At 46.9% G+C, this 27,595-nt stretch overlaps 1 protein-coding gene across 2 annotated transcripts in view; it reads right to left on the bottom strand.

The window, feature by feature from the left end:
* The window catches only part of LOC122921534 (NACHT, LRR and PYD domains-containing protein 12-like), a 276,607-nt gene extending 267,095 nt beyond the window's left edge, over positions 1-9,512 (bottom strand). Inside the window, exons 1-3 of one of the 2 annotated variants that reach the window (XM_044271573.1) lie at positions 9,445-9,512; positions 7,669-7,721; positions 2,495-2,658 (exon numbers count right to left, since the gene is read on the bottom strand). In XM_044271573.1, the coding sequence (XP_044127508.1) occupies positions 2,495-2,658; positions 7,669-7,693 (189 nt within the window). In that variant the 5' untranslated portion in view covers positions 7,694-7,721; positions 9,445-9,512. Of the gene's footprint in view, positions 1-2,494; positions 2,659-7,668; positions 7,722-8,531; positions 8,660-9,444 lie in introns of those variants that run through there. The other variant, XM_044271574.1, reaches the window with a different exon arrangement.
* Between the last annotated feature and the right edge of the window lie 18,083 nt (positions 9,513-27,595).

Raw genomic sequence — 27,595 nt, 5'->3', positions numbered from 1 at the left:
ATTAATATTACAGCCTCCCTGAGGCAGAAAGGGGGGCAACCATACAGGGGCACAGGCCGTACAGGCCCATCCGGAGCCGGCCAGTACCCAAAGGGTTAACAGGCATCTGGCCTGTGGGGGGGGGGGGGGGGGGCTCGGCGCTGTGAACTCTTGGGGGCGGGGGAACCTCCAGGCGGGAAGAATTCGCGCCTGGAGAGTTCCCGCCCCCCCCCCACAGAGGCCTGAATTTGCGGCCTAGCAGACTGTGAAGCCGGGGCCTAAATTTTACCGGCGCCCGGATGACCGGGGCCGCAAGCATTTAAAGTACCGGCCGGCCTAAGCCGGCCGCGGGTGCCCACATACCGGCCGCGGGAGACCACCCCGAGTGCCGGAATTGCGGTCGGCAGGCCGCGAAGCCTGACAAACTATGCAGCGCCCGGCCGGCCGGAATGCACCGACGGCCGGCCGGGGCCTGTTGGAGCACAGCTCTAGCCAATGCCGGCCGCGGGTGCCCACCCCGCGGCCGGAAGAATCAGGGACCCGAGAGGAGCGTGAGGTGCGGCCCAGCAGGCCGCGACGCCTGGGCCAAAATTTGCGGCGTCCGGCCGACCGGACCGAAGGTCGGCCGGGCCTAGTTGGAGCATAGCTCGCACATGTAACGCCGGCCGCGGGAGCCACCCCGCGGCCAGGAAGAGTCAGGGGCCCGGGAAGGAGCACCGGATGGTGCGGCCCAGCGGGCCGCGAACGTGGACTAAAGTTTTGCAGCTGCCCTGAGCACGCACCGGCAAGCGCCCCCTCTTTGCGCGGACCTCCATCCTGTAGTGAGGCTGCCGCGTCCCTTATGATCTATGGAGGGGAGAGAGGGAATGGGTGAGTGCTGTAGCAGATTGCCGCCTTGCGACACCCCAGGGACCAGCCTAGGTCCAGCCACCCAATAGCCACTCTGCTTGGATAGGCTAAAGTATGGGGGTCAGTCACGCAGGAGACCGGGGTGGGGGGAGGGGGTCGTAGGGCTGGAGAAGCCACTCTCTCACCATAGCCGTCTTCACCCTCGGTCTGTTCCAGCAGGGTCGCCCCTTCAGCTACTGGCACCGTAGTGGCAGGACGCTGGAAGAGGGGCTTGGCGTGCGGGCGACCCTTGCGCTGGCGGGATGCAGGGGAGCTGGGCTGCCCTGGTCCACCTTGCCTTCTGTGGGGGAGGCAGCAGTGCGGATGACCGGCACTGGCGCAGCTCGACCCCGGGAGAAACAGAGAGGTCAAGTGCGACTCTGTTGTCCCTGATTGTCTGGAACAAAAAGAAAAGAAAAAGTAAAAATCAAAATTTAAACAAGGAGAAAACAGCCCTGCAGTAGCAGGGAGTGTCTTGCCTCCTTGGACACTAAGCAAAAACTGGCAGCCTTTCTCTCCAGGCTGAGGGTATAGCTGTGGAGGAGGGGCTTAACAGTTTTTTCTTAGTGTCACGCCTCCTATGGAGATGAGCTATACCCAAGGTCTTCTGTGTCCCCCAAGGAAACTGGGCGAGAAAAATAAATTTGAGAACGCAGGTGCACGCTACCTTGGCTGAAACAAAATGCAATTAGTAGAACTACAGGTAACAGCAGACTGCTAGTCAATTGCACAAAAAATAAGCAAATACTGAATAAAAAATTGCTGCTTGGTGACCATACTTACTGCAAGGGCAGTTAGAAGCTCTTTGCGCATATAATTGATCAAAAATATGTCGGGCCCATCTACCGCACGACAAGGTGGCTTCTAATCAAAGAGCTTCTAACTGCCCTTGCAGTAAGTATGGCCACCAAGCAGCTATTTTTTATTCAGTATTTGCTTATAGCTTTGTGCAATTGACTAGCAGTGTGCTGTTACCTGTAGTTCTACTAATTACACACAGGGGTCAAGAGATGCTGAGGCAGAGCACTGAGTGATCATGCAAGACTGTAGCCGGGGAAGTCCAAGGTCAGGGCAGGCAGAGTTCATGTAATCTATTAAACAGTATGAGGTCAGGACAGGCAGCTCAGGGTCAGTATGAATATCAGGTGGTCAGGCAGACAAATCTAGAAAAACAGGCAGAAGTCAGTACACAGGTAAAGAGAAAGAGTACAGCGCGTCTTTGCAGGAATTTAGTCACTAGAAACCATTGTTCCGAGGCTCTCTCCTGTGGGAAGGCTCCTTAAATACCCTAGGGAGGTCTGCCATAAGTTGGAGTAGATGATAAGCGTGCATGGTGCATGTGCCCCTTCAGGTATGGAGAAGCATGGCCATAGAAATTCAGGCCGCAGCCTGGATGGAGTAAAGAGAAGAACTACTCCAGAAGTTGGAGTCCTCAGAGGAGAGAAATGTTTGTGAGTCCAGACCTCTGGCATCCAGGAGCTAGAAGGCAGGTGACCACAGCGATAGCCATGCCCGCCAGAGGGAGCGGAGCGGTGGCGGGCATCAACCACCACTATAAAAATGCCCCAAGTGATATCACGTGTTACAGGTCATTTATATACAACACCGGCGGCTCATGTCCTCTCACCTCAGTATCAGGGAGATTTCGGGAATGTAGCTCACTCAGAAGTGGTAGAAGACTCATGTTCTCCACAATGTGGAGCAGATCATCTTGGAAATATTCATACGTCATCCTCAGGAAGTGATCTTCATACTGACGGAGCTGATGGTAGAACTGCCGGGTCTCATCATCTAGGAAACGGAGGAGACACAAGAATGAAGTCGTCTAGAACATGGAGGAGACTGATGGCAGTTTATGTGGAATATTCTTGTCCTGGATCATTTTACAGGTTTCCACTAATGAGAAATCCACAACCCCCTGTAATTCACCAGCACAATCCCTGCAGGACACATTCACAGGAGACATCTTTACATTGATTTCAGTATTTCTATACATGGAGATACATGGCAGATGTCAGTCACTAGTGAGAAGCGAGGGGAACGCTCCCCTTATTCAAGAGAGAACCAGTCTCACTAATACACTGCCCTCCGAGGGGGTCGGTCAGCAGTTCTGTCAATACTAAATTGGTCTCCCGGCATCTGGTTGGTGGGTACACCTCTGCCATCATTTGTACCTCTGCCTCATGTATATTTATTTACCGCTATACTGTGACTGTGCCTGAAGATGTGGGTAGTTTCATGTCACACTTGCTGTATGCTACTGGACAGGTAACTTTTCTGTAGCCATCTCATTATCATCACAGGCAGGATGACAATGATAGGTATCACCTCTATATAGATAACAGAGGAGCCACCATTTTCTCTACAGATAATGGTTACATCTTATCTTCTTCCTCCTGACCTCTGCACAGGTCACAGACATGCCCAGAAAATCAGTATCACCAGGAATTCTGATAAGACGTTTAACATAAAAACTTGACTGAGACAACAGGTCGTTTCCTGAGGACACACTCCCTTTAAGGACGCCGTCTAATTTGGTAGTTAATCCTTGGTGACTAGGCAAAAACTTTTTTGCTCTTCCATCCACATACCCGTGTGAGAGCTTGTTGTCTGCAAGATCAGTAATTTTTTTATGGTATCATTTTGGGGTACATCTAATGAACTGCATACATTAAAAAAATTATTTGGGATGACGATTTCACCACAGTTTTTGGGTTCTGTGTTTAGGGCGATTTATATAGTGTTTATGTATTTCTACTTCAACCTGTTGGGGCCACATGATGTCCCGATACTTAAGAAAACATGACGTACCGGTACCTCATGTGTATATCCGATCTTCGGCATGCGGCGGGCGGTGATCGGAACTGGGTGCCTGCTGAAATCAATCAGCAGGCACCCTGGGACAACGTGGGGAGGGACCTGTGACCCCCTCATATCGGCGATCGCGGCAAACCGCAAGTCAATTCAGACCTGCGGTTTGCTGCTTTTCCGGGTTATTCGTGTCTCTGGTGACCCGATAACCCGGAACAGGATCGTGATCGGTGGTGTGATAATACACCACCAATCACCATCCTGCAATCCTGAGAGGTGATGGTGACATCACCTCTCAGGATCGCTTCTGATTGGCTGCAGGGCGAGAGGTTTAAGTTACTGCAGCTCTCCTCTCCTCCTCCTTTCTGTGTCCGGGAGCGAGGAGAGAGGAGCCTGCATTGGATCTCCAGACCCAGCACCCCTATCTGAGCCCAGCACCCCCCTTCTGACCCTCCACAGTGCCATCTAAAAGGTATTTAGGGAAGGTTAGGTTAGGCAGGGATATTCAGGGAAAATGTAGAAAAAAAATAAAAATGTAACTGTTGCATCACCCTGATCGGGTGTCTGGGGTCCACAGCACAGCTGTGTGACCCTAGACCCCCCCAGGGGTGCTGCAGCTTGCCCCGCCACCCCCCTACAAACATTTTTCGGGGCGCAAGCAGTGTTTTCGTTTTTTGCATACGCTTACTGTGGCCGGCACTCTTAGTGTCCGGCCACTGTTAGCGCATCGCCCACCCCATCGATTATCAGCTTCGGACGGCTGATCAGCAAGTTTGAATCTTTTTTTTTTTTCACACATTTTTTGGGCTTTTTTTAAAATCTTCTGTTAGGTTTAGGGATAAGTACGCAAACACCTGTGCCCCCACACACACGCACACTAAATAAAGTTTTCCACACACGCGCACACACACACTCCCCTATGGCCTGCCGGACGTTCTCGGCCGAGGAGGCATACGCCCAGCTTGCCTCCGACTCAGAGAGCCCCAGTGAGGACGAGGATGACCCCACTTTCCTTTTGTAATCCGCGTCCTCCTCATCATCTAGCGATGATGATGAGCCCCCAAGGCGGCGGAGACCGCCATGCCAGGGACCCTGTGGCCCACACTAGTACGAGCAACTCTGAGGCTCATACTAGTTTTCCGGCCCACCAGATAAGTCTACCTGAGCCCCCTACCAGCGAACTTACACGGTGTACCACAGAGGATTTTGAGCCTGTGATTCCTGTTTTTGTTGGCCAACCAGGAATCCAGATTCCTACAGTGGGCTTCACTGAATATGACTATTTTAGTCATTTTTTCAGTGACCACTTTGTGAATCTGATGGTGGAGCAAACAAACTTGTACGCCTAACAGTTCATTTCTCAACACCCGGGCTCATTTTTAACTAGGGCCGGTGGCTGGACTCCGGTCAGTGCAGCCGAGATGAGGAAGTTTTCGGGCCTTGTGCTGCACATGGGCCTAGTCAAAAAAAAACAGTATCAGGCAATACTAGAGTGGGGAAGTCCTCTACCAGACCCCACTTAACAGTACGGCCATGACACGTTCCCGGTATGAGGCCATTCGGAAATGCCAGCATTTTGCAGATAATGTAGCATGCCCCCCCCCACCCATGGTGATCCTGCCTATGACCGCCTGTACAAAATCAGGCCGATCATCGATCACTGTGGGGCAAAATTTTTGGAGGCCTATGTACCTGGAAGGGATGTCGCGGTTGGCGAGTTTCTCATTGCTTTCAAGGGGAGACTCATTTTCCACCAGTATGTTCCCTCTAAGAGGCTCTCGAACTGAAAAAGAGGAGGAGAGGACCGCTGCTGTAATTTGAAATGCCCGCCCAGCCGACCAATAAGAGGCGATCCTGAGAGGTGATGTCACCATCACCTCTCAGGATCGCAGGATGGTGATTGGTTGTGTATTATCACACTACCGATCACCATCCTGTTCTGGGCTATTGGGTCCCCAGAGACCCGAATAACCCGGAAACACAGCAAACCGCAGGTCTGAATTGACCTGCGGTTAGCTGCAATCGCCTACATGGGGGGGGGGGGGGGGGGGTCACAGGATAAAACTATCTGATACCCTATGAGTGCTATTATACAGGGAAAACCCTGCACGGATGAGGACGGGGGTGCACTACCCCGCACTCTATTCCTTGAACGGACACTAGCTGTCTCAGTTTGTATTAACAATACATTGTTGCAACAGACACCGTCTGCTATAAAGTAATGCTTATGCAGTAATACTATCCTAAGTGAGACTGTATTAGATTCACTGTATTGGCGAGCACTGATAGTGGTATACAGAGTCTAAAAACCTAACACCTGCCCCCCAACATGTTTCGCCAGCTAATCTGGCTTCATCAGGGGTATCGGGCAGAAGCTGAAAACGGACGCTGAAAACAAGGTTTATAAAGACTCCCCACCCCCCCCACCCCTTGATTGCAGGAAGGAGGACCAATAAGCTCAAAGAATACAGTCACCTGGGTGTTGGCCAATGAGATTTGCCAAGGTATCGATGGCATCCCCTTACATCATCCACACAGGGGAGTATCTAAGTGACGAGCTGCGCACCGTGAATAGGCGCACGGACTTACTCTCTCTTAGCGCTATATATTTCCAATGCGGCTGCGCTTAAACTTAGAAGTATGTGAGAGGGTAAGTGCCGTATCGCGCCTGCGTTAACACTTAGTCGCACTGCAGTTAATGCATTGTGTCTCTGCGACTGCGCACTGACAAGGGCTGCGCACTCACTATCAGCGCACAGACTTACCCTCACCTAACACCGCTCATCCATAGTGCGACTGCACTTAGAAATCTACAAAGTAAATATCACCCTACCGTGCTTGCGTTGCTTAGTCATAATATACTACATTGCTTGCGAACTGCGCTTAGACTGAGAAATTTGTGAAAGGGGCAAGTACCTTATCGCGCATGCGTCAGCACTTAGTCGCAAGTGCACCCAGACCTCAGCTGAACACTAAATGTAAGTGCACGGACTTACCCTAAATTATCGCCGCCGCTCACACCTAATCACACTGTGAAGGATAGAAAGTACTTCCCCACTTGAACCACGTACCACAGTCCAGTACAAAACCCCTTCCTCAATAGTCCCAAACGGGCGTTTCTATGTTTCACTTTTATTTTCCTTCTTGTGTTAATCGTGTGGTTTTACGGAAGCAGCGGGGCTTCTTCTGCTACACGGTTTGCATAGCTCCCATTCACTACAATGGGAGTCACAGAACCAGGGGTGCGTCAGCCTGTTAGGCTGTTTCCATGACCTTGGCCACAGGGGGCCTTCGCTTATTCTGATCTCGCTATGAAACAATGAAATGGGACAACCCCTTTAATGGAGAGAGGGGGGCTGTATTGTATGAGGAGTAGTGGTGTTTTGGTGCCAGGGCTGCTTTTTGAAAGAGAACTCCTGGTGTTTTATATTGACGACCTATCCTCAGTATAGGCCAATAGTATCAGTATGGCGGGGTAGGACTCCTGGAGCCCCCATCGATCAGCTGTTTGAGGAGAAGGCGACACCCCATTGAGCGCTGCAGCCTTGTCGCGGCTTACTAAGCACAGCACCTTCGATTGTATACTGGCTGTGCTTGGTATTGCATTTCAGCCTTATTCACTTGAACAGGACTGAGCTGAGCCCAGGCCATGTAACCAATGAATGTGACATCACTGATTTAGGAAGAGACTGTAGAGCTCACCGGAGCGCCGTGGTCTCTTCACAGCTGATCAGCAGGGTGCTGAGAGAGGGACCCCCACTGGTCTGATACTGATGAGCTATTCTGGAGAGGACATCAATGTCAAAATCTCAGACAACCCCTTTACTCACAGTCCGTCCCTGCAGCAGCCATATCACAGTATATATCTGCTGTGTGACCCCATTTCCTATAAGTCTGTTCCTCATCAGGACATTGGAAGGTGAGACTCGTACAGATGTCGTAGATCAGTCACCGCATCCAGTAATAAGAGAGAAGAGGAGGAATCCTTACCATCGCTGGGGGATATAATGCTCATCCTGGACCTGGGACGATATCAAAATCTCCTGCAACATAAAAAACCTTTATTACATTTAGGTTACATGCACACGACCATATGTGTTTTGCGGTCCGCAAATTGCGGATCCGCAGAAAAAACAGATGACGTTCCGTATGGCATCTGTTTTTTTTTTGCGGATCCATTGTAATAATGCCTATCCTTGTCCGCAAACTAGAAGAAAATAGGACATGCACAATTTTTTTGGGCGGAGCAACGGAACGGACATACTGATGCGGACAGCACACGGTGTCCGTGGGTGACACACTGTTATGGGGGGATCCGCGGGCGACACACTGTTATGGGGGAGCTGTGGATCTATGTTTTGAGGAGTGAGAAGTGGAGACAGGGATCAGAAGCTCATGGAAACACTCCGAAGTCCTTCCGTGGCTTTCGGAGGCTCCATAATGCGGCCTCGTGCACACAAACGTATCTTCCATCCATGTCCAATCTGACAGCACACAGACCTGTATATTTCTACGGCTCTGCCAAAAACCACGCCGGACGCAGAGGGAGGTGATGATGTGCGGTCTGCATTGTAGAACAGTCTAGTGATGTGAGTGAGAAGGGCGCGGCGTGCACACAGAAGGGTCCGTGTTCTGCAGATCCACTGTTTGTTGCATGAGGCCTTTACCTTAGAAAGTCCATAGTTGTATCTGCTATAACGTACAACGCCATACACTGACGAGCGCTGATATAAAGAGGGGACATGGATGAGGCGAGCCCTGCCCTCTCACTGACGTACACCACACCATCACAGTGTTTTAAGGCCACGTTCACACAATGCAGATTTTGTGGCAGAAATTTCAGCTCCAGTCACCTGAATGGGACCTGCAGAAATCCGCGTGTCCGCTGCCGAAACCGTCACATTCAGGAGAAAGACACCGCTTCTCAGTCACCGAGATTTCCAGCAACAAAATCTTCCACAAGTGAAGGCAAGGACGAAACTGCCATGACAGGGGGGTTGGCAGAGGCGGGGGCTGGGCCTGTAGGCCTCTTTCAGACGAGCGGGTGTCTCGCTGCGGACGCCCAGCACTATAGCATTACACTGATTTCTGATGCTATATGGCGCAGTTCTGGGATGTGTTGTACTGCAGTGACAGCATTATGGCGGTGTTATCCAAGACAGTCCAGAACCGGAAGCATACCTCCCAACTTTTGGAAAGAGGGACATTAGGCACATTTTTCAGCACTAGGCCACGCCTCTAACTCCGCCCAAATATAACAAAACCCCTAATCTCACGACATGTCCTGCTTTCTGACACCCGAGTGACCGGCCTCAAACTGTAATTGGTTGTAAAAATGGCCGTGTGACGACTGTTATTTACACTGCCCTCACACCGCCATTTATCGCCTCCATGTGCATAGAGGTAGCAATGAGCGAACCACGGACCATGCGTTATAGTCCGTCGTAACGGAATCCATAACAGAGTTCTTAGATAACCCCAACCTTGTACGCCAAACGTGAAAACAGAAGTTCACTCATCGCTACCCATAGACTAAATAACATCACTCCCCTCTGACATACAGTCCCATGTAAATAACATTGCGCCCCTCCGACATACAGTCCCATGTACATAACATGGCTCCCCTCCGACATACAGTCCCATGTACATAACATGGCTCCCCTCCGACATACAGTCCCATGTACATAACATCACTCCCCTCCTCCCCCTTCTAAGCAAGAGAACTACAACTCCCAGCATATCCCAGGCTCTCTCTCAGCCTCTTACATAGAATCAGTCCTGTTTGTTCTCTCCTCCGCTAAGCCCCGCCTTTTCCTCCACTGATCACGTGGCTGTGACATCATTGCAGGTCCTTGAACTGCTGCCCTCTGCCTTCTGACGTCATCCCAGGTCCTTCAGTGACTGCAGACAGAGGAGAACGCTGGAAGAACAAGTCCTCCTCAGCGCTCCACAGACCCCGGCAGTGCTGGGAGTCCGCAGCGAGACCCCCGCTCCTCTGAAGGGGCCTTAGTCTCCCCCACATCCCCCCGACAGATTTATATATAGATGAGTTATATAGCGGTAGCGGCTAAACGCCAGACACGAAACGGACCTTCTGACGTCACACTTTCACGTGACATTTCTAGGTCACGTGGGTCGGCAGCCAGCGCGCGCTTCTATTACAGTCAGTGTTACCATTACAGTAGGAAAGTTAGAGATGGCAGCTCTGCACCAGCGTCTATAGCACTGACAGGGGAGAGTGTCTGCCTGAGAGGTACATGTGAAGCCTGTGGAGGGGGCTGACAATTCTATGAGGTGTGAGGGGGGACTGCTGTGTGAGATGGTATTCTTGAGGGGGGGGGGGGGCGTATAATATTGTATGTGGGGGGGGGGGGGGGGGCCGTATAATATTGTATGCGGGGGGGCCCCGTATAATATTGTATGCGGGGGGGGGGCCCGTATAATATTGTATGTGGGGGGGGGGGGCCGTATAATATTGTATGCGGGGGGGGGGGGCCCGTATAATATTGTATGCGGGGGGGCCCCGTATAATATTGTATGCGGGGGGAGGGGCCCGTATAATATTGTATGTGGGGTGGGGCCCCGTATAATATTGTATGCGGGGAGGAGGGCCCTGTAAAATATTGCGTAGTGGGGGGGCCCCGTAATTTTGTTTGCGGGCTGCTATCTGGGGAGGCCACGTTGTATGTGACACGTGTTACTGAATAGAACAGGTTTCCATCTTCTCCGCACCTGATATTTCTTCTGTACAAGTCGAAGTGAAAGCTGCCGGTTTTACTGTTTTTAATAAAAACTTATTGTTGAACCCCAAAAAATTTTGGGATATATTTTTGTTCCTTTCTCTTCTTTTTTTTTTTTATTAATTATTTTTTATTGGCGTTCTTCTGTATTCCCAGCGCTTGTAGCTGCGTAGAGACGGGCGCAGACGTTGAGCTTCAGATGCTTCATTCAAAACTTGGGAGTAATACTGTACAGAGATCCGTCTCCGTACAGTATTAGAATGTATGGGCTCCGAGGAGCCGAAGTCCATTATTCACCAAGTCGCGCAAGACTCCATTGAATAACAGTTGATTTTTTAAGTGGAAAAACACTTTGAAACTTTAAACTGAACTCTGCTTCGGTTCAGAGGTTCTAGACGGGACCGAAGCCGAGTTCGGTTTCAAGTTTTAAAGTGTTTTTCCACTTAAAAAATCAACTACCTGAGTTATTCAATGGAGTGTCGCGCAACTTCATGAATAACTAACTTCGGCTCCTCGGAGCCCATACATTCTAAGACTGTACGTAGACTAATCACTGTACAGTATTACTCCCAAGTTTTAAAAGAAGCGACTTATGATGAAGCCTCCAACGCTCACTGCCCTTGACACCGACAATGGCCTAACGGACGCGCACATTACACCGTCCTGCGGATCCGCGAGGAGCAGCGTTTACTGCTACAAGGGGACTCCCTGTACAATGCTTTAACCCCTTCCTGACCGCCCAACGTAAATATACAGTCCTGATCAAAAGTTTTAGACCACTTGAAAAATGGCAGAAAAATCCTATTTAGCATGGCTGGATCTTAACAAGGTTCCCAGTAGAGCTTCACCATGCAACAAGAAGAGATGGGAGGGAGACAAAACATTTTTTGAGCATTCAATTTAATGAAAACAACGAATAAACTGAAACGGGCTGTTTTTCAGCTGATCAAAAGTTTAGGACCACAACTCCCAAAAAAAAAAAACTAACCCCCCCCCAAAAACAGAAATCCTACTTCCAAACATGAACTCAGTAATGAGTAGCTCCGCCGGTATTGTTTCGGCATGCTTGATGTAAATGTTTCCATGAGGTGAGTGGGAACATTTCTCCAAGTGGTGAAGACGGCCGCACGAAGGCCATCTACTGTCTGGAACTGTTGTCCGTTTTTGTGAATTTGCCATCCATCCCCAAAGGTTCTCAATTGGATTTAGATCAGGGGAACATGCAGGATGGGCCAAAAAGAGTGAGGTTATTCTCCTGGAAGAAGTCCCCTGTCCTGGCATTGTGTACTGTAGCATTGTCCTGATACCACCCAGACGAGGGCCCTCAGTCATGAGGAATGCTCTCTGCAACATCTGGACATAGCCAGCGGACGTTTGACGCCCCTGCACTTCCTGAAGCTCCATTCTTCCACTGAAGGAAAAAGCACCCCAGACCATTATGGCGCCCCCTCCACTGTGGCGCGTAAAAAACATCTCAAGTGGGATCTGCTTGTCATGCCAGTAACGTTGGAAACCATCAGGACCATCAAGGTTACATTTTTTTCTCATCAGAGAATAAAACTTTCTTCCACCTTTGAATGTCCCATGTTTGGTGCTCTCTTGAAAAGTCCAAACGAGCAGTTCTGTGGCGTTCAAGGAGACGAGGTCTTTGAAGACGTTTTTTGTTTTTGAAGCCCTTCAGTCTCAGATGCCGTTTGATGGTTATGGGGCTGCAGTCAGCACCAGTAAGGGCCTTAATTTGGGTTGAGGATCGTCCAGTGTGTTGACGGACAGCCAATTGGATCCTCCGGCTCAGTGCTGGTGAAATCTTTTTGGGTCTTCCACTTGATTTTTTTTGTTTTATGGCGGGGCGCGGCTGGGAGATTTTATTCTTGCAGTTGGTTTACTTGCAAAGCCTAGTTTTTATTGGAATTTTTTCACCTTTTTTTTCTTTACTTTCATTTAACCACTTAATAGTCCCAGGTGGACTATAATAGGAGATCATATGATTGCTTCTAAAATAAAATGCACTGTCCCCATCTATCCCTAGAGTGCATTGCATTTTAAGGCCAGTGCTATACTGACATTGATAAGAGAGGGACAGGCTTGGGGCCTACATTAGGTCCCAGTCTGCCTATACTCCCATCCGCACCCCACGATCGCATTTGCAGGGTGCCAATTGGAGAGAGAGGTAGTCGGCTCCTTCTGTCACCACTTACGTGCGGCGGGCGCCATTGCTTATAGCATGTAATGGGTTAAATAAACAGCCCGGATCTGCACTCCTGATGGTCCAGGCCGTGAAAAGGCAGCGGCCCAGCCTACGGCCCCTTAGCGACCGCTGTAAAAAGGTGTACGAGTGGTTACTAAGGGGTTAAAGCATGTCACAGCCGACGGCACCAAAATCACGTAGAGGCCTGCCCCTCTGCAAAACTTCGGCACCGCCAGCGCAGCATCTAAATCGCCGGTGTTAATAAATACTCCCCAAATCTGGAGACGTCATGGTATTACCTCTTTCTTTTCAATACTTAGCAGAGGCATGGTTTGGGGGGACTGGACCTCTCGCTGGATCCTCCGCTCCTGAAGGGTATAGCGCGATCTGTGAACCCGCTTTCTATAGGCATGCCACACTCCACTGATTTAGATGGAAGACTGTAAGAGGCTCCTGTACGGCTCGGGTCCTCCTATCGCCAGGTCAGCGTTATACACCGCATACTGTACCCAGTCTCCATTATCTGTCACTTTCTGCACAATGCCCTAGGCACCAGATGGTTGATGGGAGGGCAGATTTTTGATGTTACAGAACAGTGATGGCGAGACCTCCAGGGGGAAAAGGCGCGATATTAACTGATGAGCGCTCATTAGTAAGGAGCAGGGAGCAGTCAGTATGTCACCGCTAGGGGTGCACTGACGTTACTCACTGCACCCTGGTCCTCTTCACCCGGCGCTGGCACCACCCTATGTTCTGACAGTGTACAGCTCCAGTGCGCGTAGGAGCTCACTATGACCTAACGCTGTGGAGCGCTTCCCAGTGGTGAGATCAAGAGCCAGAGTGGTAGCGGCGCCCGGAGGAGGAGATGAGGGGAGTATTTATTTTCCATCTGCTCTGCGGTCTGCATTTAGGGGCAGATGGGTTGGGTGCTGGTTATAGGGGAAGCAGTAGTCTGATTTGGGGTCAATAAAAAATTCTGTAAAAGTTCTGTATGAATTTTGGAGTCTGTTTTAATTTTAATCTGGTCTGGGAATCTATTATATTTGGGGTCTCACCTAGGGCCTATAATAAGAAGGGGTTGCCCAGCCATGTGAAACTTATGATTAGGATGCTACAAAAAAGCAGTGACACCTCTCTCTTCTGACCACTAGGGGAGCTCTTGGCGTCATTTCCAGACGTGCACGTCTAGACTTGGGCCGATGGCACAAACGTATTTGCTGTACATGTGATACATGATATAGAGATATATATATTACACCTATTAAGCCCCCTTCACATGTCGGCGGTGTCCATCCCGCTATTGTAGGCTGGGAGCCGGACACAACTGATATATCTGCACCGCACTTCAGTGCACGGATCTGGCATCTCTCCACTGATAGCGCCTGACAGAGAAGCGGAGCGTGCAGCATTTTCCTGTCCGGCACTATTTGGCATCCAGCATCACAACTGTAGACCAGATGTATGAGAACGATCCCATAGAAAACTATGATATCAGGTCTGGCTTCAGTTCCTCCGCAGCGTTTTCCACTTCATTGTTTGAATTTGAGACTGACAGCATCCGATTCGTAGGTAAAGGACTGAGGCATCGCTAAGATACGGCCAATGTCAGATAAGTAGAGCACACTGCGCATGTGTCTCATTCACTGCTAGGCAAAAATAGCTGAGCAAGTGCCCCCATAGTGTCATACTGTATAGGAATACAGCTGCATTCACCGCCCATCTGCCCCCATATAGTGCACACTATCGACTTTGTAGCCCAGATATTTCTGCATAGTCCTAGTCTACTATGTTTTTATATTTAGATAAATGGAGATTTTACTGTCATATACGACAAAGGGATCAGATTTGATGTGGAGCGGGCCTGAGGGTTTACTGTCTCGGAAAGTATAGAAAAATATAGTGTGGTACCACGTTGGCCATGTAAATATATGTGATGTTAATGGGAATGTGCCATCAGAAAATAACCTACTGTTTAAATCATGTTCTTATGTTAAACATAGCTTTAAATAATTTTTGCTCATGTGGCCATAACTACTGTGAAGGGGGCACATATCTGGGCATAACTACTGTGAAGGGGGCACACATCTGGGCATAACTACTGTGAAGGGGGCACACATCTGGGCATAACTACTGTGAAGGGAGCACACATCTGGCCATAACTACTGTGAAGGGGGCACACATCTGGGCATAACTACTGTGAAGGGAGCACACATCTGGCCATAACTACTGTGAAGGGAGCACACATCTGGCCATAACTACTGTGAAGGGGGCACATATCTGGGCATAACTACTGTGAAAGGGGCACACATCTGGGCATAACTACTGTGAAGGGAGCACACATCTGGCCATAACTACTGTGAAGGGGCACACATCTGGGCATAACTACTGTGAAGGGAGCACACATCTGGCCATAACTACTGTGAAGGGAGCACACATCTGGCCATAACTACTGTGAAGGGGGCACATATCTGGGCATAACTACTGTGAAAGGGGCACACATCTGGGCATAACTACTGTGAAGGGAGCACACATCTGGCCATAACTACTGTGAAGGGGGCACACATCTGGGCATAACTACTGTGAAGGGAGCACACATCTGGCCATAACTACTGTGAAGGGAGCACACATCTGGCCATAACTACTGTGAAGGGGGCACACATCTGGCCATAACTACTGTGAAGGGGGCACACATCTGGCCATAACTACTGTGAAGGGGGCACACATCTGGCCATAACTACTGTGAAGGGAGCGCATATCTGGGCATAACTACTGTGAAGGGAGCGCATATCTGGCCATAACTACTGTGAAGGAGGCACATATCTGGGCATAACTACCATAGGCCTTGGGGCCCGGCAGCTATGGAGGCCTATGAGGCCCAGCCTCCAGGCTGGGTCTCATAGGCAAACTATTAGTGTACTGTGAAGGGGGCACACATCTGGCCACAACTACTGTGAAGGGGGCACACATCTGGCCATAACTACTGTGAAGGGGGCACACATCTGGCCATAACTACTGTGAAGGGGGCACACATCTGGCCATAACTACTGTGAAGGGAGCGCATATCTGGCCATAACTACTGTGAAGGGGGCACATATCTGGCCATAACTACTGTGAAGGGGGCACATATCTGGGCATAACTACTGTAGGCCTTGGGGCCTGGCAGCTATGGAGGCCTATGAGGCCCAGCCTCAAGGCTGGGTCTCATAGGCAAACTATTAGTGTATTAGGCCTCATGCACATGGTCGTTGTGCCCGTGGCAGTATTGCGGCCCTCATACGGCGGGTCTGCAATACACGGGCACTAGCCTGTGTGCACTCCTCATCACGGATACGGACCCATTCATGGATATGTGGAACAGAAGCACGGATCGGAACCCCACGGAAGCACTACGGGGTACTTCCGTGGTGTTTCTGGCCGTGCCTCTGCACCGCAAAAAATAGAATGCGGATGGATCACGGACCCATTCAATTTGATCAGTCTATTACCATATTCCCACATTCATTTTTGCATCAGGTATAAGCTAATTGTGCCTCACATTCCTACCGTATAGGAAGTCCAGGATCACTACTCTTTCCGGTCAACATGGTGACACAAGGTAGGTTTGTCAAGTATGCTGGTAACCTTATTATAATGGTTTATTACAGCACTAACACAATATAAATGGCGTGCAGCTTATCTCTAAGTGCTGGTGATAATGGGTCTTCAGCTGCCGTGGCTATGCAGGAAAGTAACGCTATTCAGTCATATATGCAGCCCTGGCGCGCAATTTACTACTGAACTCCTGTAGTGTGACGCAGGACACACATCTGTCCAGGGGTGAATGTCGCACATTACATTAGTATAGGTTGCAACATATTGAAAAAATATTCAATCAAGTTCTACCATACAAAATCCTGACAACCGCTGACAGAGCAGAGAATTTATAGAGGGACTTGGTGACAATGCCAGGTCTAAATGGAGATATTTCCACTAATTGTACTTTTCCTAGTCTTCTCCATGACACCACATCCTGAGACTGACTTCCTCTGATAGGACAGGTTTAAATCCCACCCCTTCCCTTCCTTCACCAGTGTTTTTCCTGCCCCCATCACGCAACCGAGCCTGCAGCAAATCCAGGAGTTGCGAGTAGCCTGGTATCAGGCTTGTGGTGTATCACCCCTATACCCTGGTTAGCTGATCCTTCTCACCCTTACACTTTTCAGGGATAAAAGGATTCTGCTTCAGCTCCTAAAAAAGACAAGAAAATTTGGAATATGTTTTGTGTTTGCCCAGTACAGGAGCTAAACCCTTATGTAAAGAATGTACTTCTAATGTGGTAAAAGCTGAATCCTCTAGTTTCCTGGAAGATATCAGGACATTAGTTAAAGAAGAAGTTCAGTCCGCACTAGCTTCCCGGGATCCACGCTCCCCCTAATAACCCTCCTCAAATTATCCGTGATAGTCGCAATCCGCTGTATGACTCAGATTCTGACGTTTTGGAGGGCTCGGACTTGGAACCGTACGAAAAAACATGCATCTTTTGATGAAGATAATGAATATAAGCGTTTCTTATTTAATACGGATGATATTGATGAGCTTATAAAAGTGATTAGAGCCACAATACAGATGGAGGTGCCTAAAAAGCCTAAGTCGGTGCAGGAAGAGATATTTGGGGGGCTGGGGGAAAAAGGAAAATCTGTATTTCCAGTCCCAGATAATATTCAAAAGTTTATGGATGGACAAACATTCTAATACATTTACCAATATCACAGTATATCAGCAAGACTCCTTTGTATGAACTTTGTGTGGAGAAACTCGAAAAATTTGAATATCATTCAAATTCATTTATTTCAGTAATGCAACTTAAAAGGTGAAACTAACATATGAGACTCATTACAGGCAAAGCGAGATATTTCAAGCCTTTATTTGTTATAATTTGGATGATTATGGCTTAGAGCTTATGAAATCCCAAAGTCGCAATTTTGAGGTCCCCTTTGCTCAGGGGGTATGGATTAATTATCTGACTAGAGTGTGATACTTTGAGCCTAGAATATTGAACCTTTTCACAAAATTCTAATTTTAAGCTGCATTAATGAAATTCCTTTTAATTTGCATTACTGAAAAATATGGACTTTTGCACGATATTCTAATTTTTCGAGTTTCACCTGTATATACAGGACCATATTAATTGCTGGATCTCAGGACTGCGGTCCTTTCAACGGACATCACCTTTTTTATACTTTAATTTTTTTATTTTAGTTGATCAACTAAGGCTACTTTCACACCTGCGTTTAGGTGCGGATCCGTCTGGTATCTGCACAGACGGATCCGCACCTATAATGCAAACGCTTGTATCCGTTCAGAACGGATCCGTTTGCATTACCATGAACAAAAAAAATAAAAAAAAATTGTTCATGATAATGCAAACGGATCCGTTTTGACTTACATTGAAAGTCAATGGGAGGCGGATCCGTTTTCAATTGCACCATCAGTGAAAATTGATCCGTCCCCATTGACTTACATTGTAAGTCAGGACGGATCCGTTTGGCTCGGTTTCGTCAGATGGACATCAAAACGCTGCAAGCAGCCTCCAGAGCAGAATGGAGGCTGAACGGAGGCAAAGTGATGCATTCTGAGCGGATCCTTATCCATTCAGAATGCAATGGGGCCGAACTGATCCGTTTTGGGACGCTTGTGAGAGCCCTGAACGGATCTCACAGGCGGACCCAGAAACGGTAGTGTGAAAGTAGCCTAACAATTATGGGGATTTACAATGTTTAGGATTTATAATTACCTGATTGATTACGTCTGTTTTAGATATCATAGGTGATAAATATATTTTATTTTTCACATTTTGTCCATCCATACAATTGCCATATATTTGAGTGGCTCCCCAATATATTATCTATTCTTACCCAGATTATGACTTGCATTTGTCATATGTACTGTAAAAAGTACAATAAAAAAAAGGAAAATCAGCAGAAGCAATGTCAGAAATCTGACTCCAGGTTTTAGAAGGGCCCACAGTTAAAGAGAATTAGTCAGAAAGAAGTTGTGAATGTATGGCAGTTTGTTGCACACCAACAGTGGGTTCCAGAGTGCACAGTGGAATGAGGGGAGAGGACAACAGATGTTTATGGGATTAGTGGGGTTTCTTTGGGAGATTGGGAAGGAGACGAAATGTGGAAAAGGTGGCCGAGGTTCAGATTTATTTCCCCTGACATTAGTGGCAAATGTATGAAAGAAAGTGTAAATGGTTGTGTGATTAAGCGCTTATTGTGCTGCTCCCCGGGACATGATGGGTTCAGATGAATAATAAAGGTGAATAGTGTAGGAGCTGTACACAGGGGAGGGAAGGTGAGGGGCTGATGTGGAGGGCTATCAGTGAGTGTGGACGAAAGGAGAGCAGTAAAATGGACAGAGGCAGCGAACAAAACTGTGGAAAGTGATGTCAATGTGTTGGGATGTCTTACATAACATACCTGTCACCTGCCCTGTCTGTAGTGAAGAGCTCACCCTTCCTTGTCATCTTCATAACCCTTGGTGTCCAGAAGTTCCACCATGGTGTAGAGATCTCTGTGTGAAGCCTTGGAGTATTTTCCCTCCAGCAGTAATAAAGATCCCCATAGTGGCCCCCAGCAGGAAGAATGTCTCCCATAGTGGCTCATAATGTCCGCAAAGGTGACCGCTGCAGTAATAATGTCCCCCTTAGTGGCCCCCAGCTGTAATGTTTCTTTTTAGTTAAAAACATTTTAAAAAATGGGGATACAAACGCTGTAGGGGGTGGGGCTTATTAAATTAGCCTAAAATGGGTGTGGCTTGCTGAAGGACCTGCGCTGAGCGTGATGGAAGCGCGCAGTGACGTCCACGTGCTGAGTGCAGGTCCTTTTCAATCAAGAAAGGAGTGAGCGCCTCTGCAAGTGGATGAGGGGAGTATATATGTTTTTTAACCCCTTAAATGCCATAGTGTACCCGTTTTTAACAGCCGTTAGATGGATGCACTCCTGTCTAAGCGACCATTGATTTTAATAGGGTTCGTCTGGCTGTGAAAAGGGCCAAAAACAGGACATATTGTATTATTTGATGGCCGCTAAAAAAACCAGCCATGTGAATAGCTCCGCAATGGTTCTGACGGCCTAAGGTCTTTCACACGGGCGTGTTTTCCATCCAGGTGTGATGCATGAATCCAACGCAGAGAATCCGGACTGAATCCTGACCCATTCATCTCTATGGGTCTCTGCCCATGAGCGTTGGTTTTCATGGATGAAGTCCGGGTGCGATGCATTTTTTATTGATGGTTGCTTGGAGATGTAGATTGTTGTTCAGTTTTTTTCACGCGCATCAAAACTGATTGAACTTGCTTACAAAACCTTCCGTTTTTTCCTGAACAGATCCGTATCCTTAGGCCTCTTCCACACGAGCGATACGGATTGGCTCCGGATGCGTTCAGTGAAACTCGCACCATTTCGCAAGCAAGTTCAGTCAGTTTTGTCTGTGATTGCGTTTAGTTTTTTTTGTGCGGGTGAAATGCGTTTTGATGCATTTTTCATGCGCTTGAAAAAAACCTGAATGTTTACAAACAACATCTAGCAACCATCAGTCAAAAACGCATTGCATCCAGATGCAATGCGTTTTTCACTGAAGCTCCATTCACATCTATGGGACCAGGGCTGCGTGAAAATCGCAGAATATAGAACCTGCTGCGATTCGCACACAACGCAGAACTGATACGTGAAGAACAGCGCTCATGTACACAGACCCACTGAGATGAATGGGTCCGGATTCAGTGCGGGTAATATGTGTGCACTTCACGCATCGCACCCGCGTGGAAAACTCCCTCGTGTGAACGAGGCCTAAGTCTTGCACACCTCTCTGTGACACACCCACTTATGCTAATTTAACCAGCTCCGCCCCTTCAGAGTTTGTATCCCCATAAACCCTGCTACAGAATAGGCTCTTGGGAAGCATAGTGTGCATTACATACATGTGCGCTGCATTACATACATGTGCCCTACATACATTCCGTGCACCCAGTGCACCTAACACACGGGGCCTCATTTCACCAAACTGTCTTAGTTGCCGATAGCAACCAATCAGAGCTCACCTTTCATATCTTAGTGATCAGAAAACATGGACGCTGAGCTCTGATTGGTTGCTATCGGCAACTAAGACAGTTTTCCTGTCAGTGAGGCCCATGCTCTCCATTATACTCCAGGTCCACTTACGTAGATACACACTTACCTCACCTGATGGAAGCAGTCAGCAGGACACTGGAAGCTGCTGATGTCCTCTTCTAATGGAAAGTGTAGGAGCCATCAGCAGGAGCAGAGGAAGAAGTGCTGGTGCCAGGAGCTTCTACCACCCTGCAGTAAGGAGGCCTCTGATTGGTTAGAGCAGGCGCCTCTCACAAATGCTGGGCTGTTCCTGTGACCCAGGTGCTGCTCCCCATGAGCACTGTGCAGGTCCCTGCAATACTAGACACTGGGAGGACATGATGGGAGTAATGGCAGATACCTGTACACAGCCCCTGTCCTCCCCTATCATCCAGACTCCAGCACACCAGGTGTCATGGAGAAGCTGCATTACCCAGCAGTAATCTGTGATATATCAGCCATGTCTGCAGTGTGTGAGGTAAGTGGGGAGATACCTGAGGAAACATGGCGGCTACAGGACTTCCTGAGGTAATGTGTGAGGAAAACTGCCTTAGTCATCCACAGCAACCAATCAGATTCCACCTTTCAAATTTCATAGCTCATATGGAAGATGATAGGTGGAATCTGATTGGTTGCTATGGGAAACTGAGGCAGTTTTCTTTTACTCCAGTTTAAGAAATCCCCATCCACTATATTTCTTTATGCAGAAGCTGATACTACACCAGTACAAGATGTGTGAGGTAATAATACTCCCAAATACGATGCAGAAGCTTATACTACACTAGTACAAGGCATGTGTGAGGTAATAATACTCCCAAATATGATGTAGAAGCTGATACTACACCAGTACAAGACGTGTGAGGTAATAATACTCCCATGTATGATGTAGAAGCTGATACTACACTAGTACAAGACGTGTGAGGTAATAATACTTCCAAATATGATGTAGAAGCTGATACTACACTAGTACAAGGCGTGTGAGGTAATAATACTCCCAAATATGATGTAGAAGCTGATACTACACTAGTACATGATGTGTCCGGTAATAATACTGCCATATATGATTTAGAAGCTGATACTACACCAGTACATAAAGTGTGAGGTAATAATACTCCCAAATATGATGTAGAATCTGATACTACACCAATATATAATGTGTGAGGTAATAATGCTCCCATATATGATGCAGAAGTGGATACTACACTAGTACAAGACGTGAGGTAATAATACTCCGGTATATGATGTAAAGGCTAACATTACACCAGTATATGATGTGAGGTAACGATACTACCATATATGATGTAGAAGCTTATACTACACCAGTACATAATGTGTGTGGTAATAATACTACATATATGATGTAGAAGCTGATACTACACTAGTACATAATGTGTGAGGTAATAATACTGCCATGTATGGAGGTAATAATACTGCCATGTATGATGTAGAAGCTGATACTACACTAGTACAAGACGTGTGAGGTAATAATACTGCCATGTATGATGTAGAAGCTGATACTACACTAGTACAAGATGTGTGAGGTAATACTACTGCCATATATTATGTAGAAGCTGATACTACACTAGTATATGATGTGTGAGATAATAATACTCCCATATATGTTGTAGAAGATAATACTAAACCAGTACATTATGTTTGAGGTAATAATACTCCTGTATATGACATCCTGCGATACTGTTGAAAGTCTGTCCTGTCCGATAAGAAAAAAATGGTTCGAAACTACTTTGAGAAAGCTGAGGAAGAAATCGTTTTAACTGTAAGTAATATTATATTACAGCACTTTTTTTTACATATTGCATGCATGGCAGAACAATTGTTATATGTAGATCGAGTCTTGCAAAATATTCGTACATACGAATATTAGCGATATTGATATGATTTTTATTTTTCGGAATACAAACAACACAGTTTATCTGTTAAGAGTAGATATTACTGATTGGTGCACTAAGTATTCTTGTTACTTCACAGCACTATGGGCCAGATTTATCATGACTGACAGCTCACTCCACTTTAACATAAGGCTAAAGTCAGTTTTAGCCAAGTCAGATTTATGGTCGGCCCTTTAAGACTGTAATAAATGTGGTTTGACGGTAGCAGTTTATCCGTCAGTAAGCAGCTTTACAAAAGTCGCAAGTTTTTATGAAAAAGTCGCATGTTTTATTAAAAAAAGTCTCATAAGATAAGCATGGTCCTCACTGGAGTGAAATTGCGACTTTTTAGCGACTTTTTAAATAGTCCCAATAGTAAATCTGTCTAGAGATTCATTTACATAAGAAAACACGCCCACTTTCAGAAAACTGGCGAGCGTAGTGCAGAGCAGAAAAAAGTCACAAATTTGTGCGCAGTTTTAGCGTTTGGGACTTTTTCACTCCATTATTCTGACCTGAGCTAATGATAAATCTGGCCCTATGTCTGTAGCATGTATGTATGGACAACAGATAATTATCTCTCACATGCACATAGCACAACCATTTTCCTGCCACTTAATATATACCATACACTATATACGATAAAAACACAAAATATATATAGATTACGGGGAGGCGAACCAGCAGTACACCCAATACCGTACCATCACTTCACTAGACAGGTACATCTCTGCTCAGCTGGCCAATATCTGATTGCTCAGACCCCACACACATACAATCGCAATACAATCCGATTTTATAACGGTAACATTAAATCTAATATTTTCACTTTAAAGACGCAACTACTTTTTGCTGAGGACATTTTTTGAAAACTTTGATTTAAAAAAAATTGGGATTATATGCTTGCATCTTTATCCTGCAGCGAATGTTGGTGCGGGGCTATGACAGGACCTAAAAAAGAGATGAGAAGCGGGCCATCATCAGGGCTCTCCGTTTCGAATTGTACCAAAAATTCGGAATCTGGCACAAAAAGGACGCCATCCAGAAAAAAATGGTGCGATCTGAAGCGCTTCCACTATGCTCGGGTCAAAGAGATGAGTGAAAGATTATGCCCAAGTACAATGCTTACATGACTTTTGTATCTCTCGCTACAACACTCTGTAATGTATATATTCAGTTATGCTGCTAATCCGTACAGATGTAGTAGGGTTAACACACAACCTCTTAACTCAAATTTCTTAACTCATCGCGTTATCTATAAACAAAAGCCATAAAAAAATAAAAAACTTAAAGCATTTTATTAGCGGGACACGTACAAATCATCCGGTTACATTATATATCTCTACCTCGCTGTGAGTGTATATATATAGTTATACACCACGGTACAGATGTATGCTGTCACCGGATGATTTCATACTTTTCACACACACATAAATATATATAGGTATTTTTGTTTATATATACATAAACTGCAAACATCATGAAAGACCCCATCCATTACATACATCCCCCACTTAATTTGCATGGGATTATATATATATATATATATATATATATATATATATATATATATAAGAAAAAATGGGCAGCACTCCAAAAAATAAAATTAGCAAAAAACTTTATTTACCCCAATGGAGCATGTGACATTTCGGCCCTAGACAAGAGCCTTCCTTAAGCCTTGAGGAAGGCTCTTGTCTAGAGCCGAAACGTCGCATGCTCCATTGGGGTAAATAAAGTTTTTTGCTAATTTTATTTTTTGGAGTGCTGCCCATTTTTTCTTTATCTTGTATTTATTGGATTGGCTTTAATCCACTTTGGGCCAGATGCACCCACCATCTTACTCTAAGGACGGTTCTGCCACTGCTTTTCTTCTTATACATACATATATATATATATATATATATATATATACACACACACACATACACACACCCCAGTAAATTAACCTCATAAACCACTAATTAAATGCAATATGAAAGGTAAGATTTTAATAGGGGGAAGGTGAGAGAGATCATGATGTTAGTGGTGTGTAAAATGATGATTTTACGTGAAAGACTCCCTTTAACCACTGAATATACCAACGATAAACTCGTCCTAAATAGCATATAAAAATCTAGTCCTCTCGCCACCTATCGGCAAGCGACTTTACCCCTCCTAGTAAAGTGATGTGGCTTTGCAGACAGTATAACGCTGGCAGCCACCAAAAATTATATACCCAACATAACACCATCCAATACCCCTTATCTAATTTCAGAACAGTTGCTTGGTTTCCCTAAACGTCAATAACCCAGCCACAATACCCTATCGGACAACCTCCTAACAAATCCCCTGTTGCCTCATCCTACCTTGTAACTTAGGCTAGTTTTATCCATTTATAACACTGGTTTTGGCATGTTATATAACCCCAAAATCAGGCAAATACATCATGTGGATAATCATAATCCCATGCAGATCCCTCCATATAGGAATTAATGGATCTTTACCTTTGTTATGATTTATGAGTTGTTTGTCAAAATTCTTAACATTCTGTGATGACAGGGGCTCCTGTTCCAACTGTCAGACAACGAAGAGCCCAAAAGGATCTTCTAAACGTGGTGGAGGTCTCCACAGATGAGGAAGATTCAGCGGAGGAAGAGCAGGCCGGCCCCTCCGAAAAATGTAGCGGCCCCTCCCCCACCTGATGTGGCCAAAATGTCGGAGGTAGAGGCAGAACAGTCCGGACCCTCCAAGAATGTAGCGGCCCCTCCACCACCTGATGTGGGCGAAATGTTGGAGGTAAAGTATGAGCAGCCTGGACCCTCCCAGCCACGGGATTCTCTTCCCCCACCTCCAGAAGAGGAGGATGTCTACACCCCCCACCAGGAGGGTAAATATGTGCACACATCAATATAATTTGGTATACATAACATATTCACAAACATCCCACGATACCCCCACCACCCTGCTACTCTGGCTGTAATGCACATGTGTAAGGAATCAATAACAGCCCTTAGTTAACATGTCTGCCTGTTTAGCTGAGCAGCCTTTGCACCCAGATTCCAAAGCGATTATGCCTGGGGGCCGGGTGTTTGTTGGACCGTAATAGTACGTCCCTGTGCGTCAAGTCATGTCCCGCTGCGGCGTACTGTTATTGGCCGGTCGTGAATTGTTTAAAAGTGCCAACAATGAGGGGTCAACAGAAACTACATTACTAGAAAATAACAAAACTGCACCCTTAGACCGTATGCACACGACCCTTGTGTGTTTTGTGGTCCGCAAATTGCGGATCCCCAAAATACGGATGGCGTCCGTGTGCGTTCCGCAATTTGCGGAACGGCACGGACAGCCATTAATATAACTGCCTATTCTTGTCCGCAACACAGACAAGAATAGGACAGTTTTTTTTTTTTGCGGGGCCACGGAACTGAGCAACTTTTGCTGGGGGCACTGTTAATACTGGGGGGTGCTAATGGGGGCATTATTAATACTGGGAGCCACATTATGACATAGAGACTTAACACCACGTGTTAAAGGGGTTCTCCGGGGCCTTTCTACTGATAACCTATCCTCAGGATAGGTCATCAATATCAGATTGTCAGGGGTCCGACTCCCAGTACCCCCCACCGATCGGCTGTATGAGGAGAAGGCAAGCGCAGTGCGCACGTGACATCTCCCTTCTCTCTTCCTGTCCGCTGCTGCAGTCCCATAGACATACAGTGGTGGACATGAAGAGAGAAGTGAGACGGCACGTGCGCATTGTGGCTGGCACTGTCAGTGAGCCTTCCCCCTGCACTCCCCCCATTATGTTTGAACAGCACCTAGTTCACAGGAACAGCCCAGCACTTGTGAGAGGTGCCTGCTCTCACCAATCAGAGGCCTCCTTACTGCCGGGCGGTGGAAGCTCTCAGCCTGCATTCCTGGACACATATGCAAATAAATAGCTTTCCCAATGCGGCAGGGACAGGCGGCCACTGTGTGATCTGGTCAGATAGTGCGGGCCAGAAAAACAATACCGGTACCAGTGTAGAGAACAAAATACCGGCTTGGCCGGTGCAATACCAGGCACGTGGAAACTTTAGAAGCAGTGGTGTTTTTGAACACCACATTTTGATAGGGGACAATTTGGTTAACCAGAGATCTCCTCTGATTCACAGTGGGTGGCCGGTCTGCTATCCATCTAATTGCAATGGCTTTCCTTGCCAGGAACAATGTCTCTCTTAAAAATATTCTATTATGATGAGTCCATATATTATCCTCCAGAATTCCTAGCAAACGTGCTTTAGGGTCATGGGGAACCGGACTGGAAAGCACAGTAGATCGCATATTAGTGACCTCCTGCCAATAGGACTTGATGTAGTTACAGTCCCAGATAATATGCCAGAAGTCATTTATCTGTGTCCATCTGTGGCATCTAGTGTGCGATAGTTTACCCATCTTGTATAGTCTAGTGGGGGTGAGGTAACATCTATGTAGAATAAATAATTGTATTAGGCCTCATGCGCACGACCGTTGTTTTATTCCGTGTCCATTGTTCCGTTTTTCGTGATTTTTTGAGGACCCATTGAATTTCAATAGGTCCGTTGAAAACTCGGCTAATGCACCGCTTGTCATCCGTGTCTGTGATCCGTGGTTCCAGTCCGTCAAAAAAATATAACCTGTCCTATTATTTTCGCAGAAAACGGTTCGCGGACCCATTCAAGTCAATGGGACCGCTAAAAAACACGGAGGCACACAAGATTGTCATCTGCGTCCGCTCGTCCGTTTTTTTCCAATCATTTGCATGGCAAACCTGTCTTAAAAGTAAAGTAAAAAATTATCTATGTCTGGTGATCCTCCAAAAAAGAAAGGAAGACACACGGAAACAAAAACGGAACAACGGAACCCCATTTTGCGGAACAGAACACAACAACGGTCGTGTGAATGAGGCCTTAGCCTGTTGTTGGTAGAGGGTGAGACATATAGTGGCGATTCTAATGCTTCCTGCCATTC

This window comes from Bufo gargarizans, chromosome 11, assembly GCF_014858855.1.
Source record: "Bufo gargarizans isolate SCDJY-AF-19 chromosome 11, ASM1485885v1, whole genome shotgun sequence".
Lineage (NCBI taxonomy): Eukaryota > Metazoa > Chordata > Amphibia > Anura > Bufonidae > Bufo > Bufo gargarizans.
This window is presented reverse-complemented; position numbering and strand designations above follow the sequence as displayed.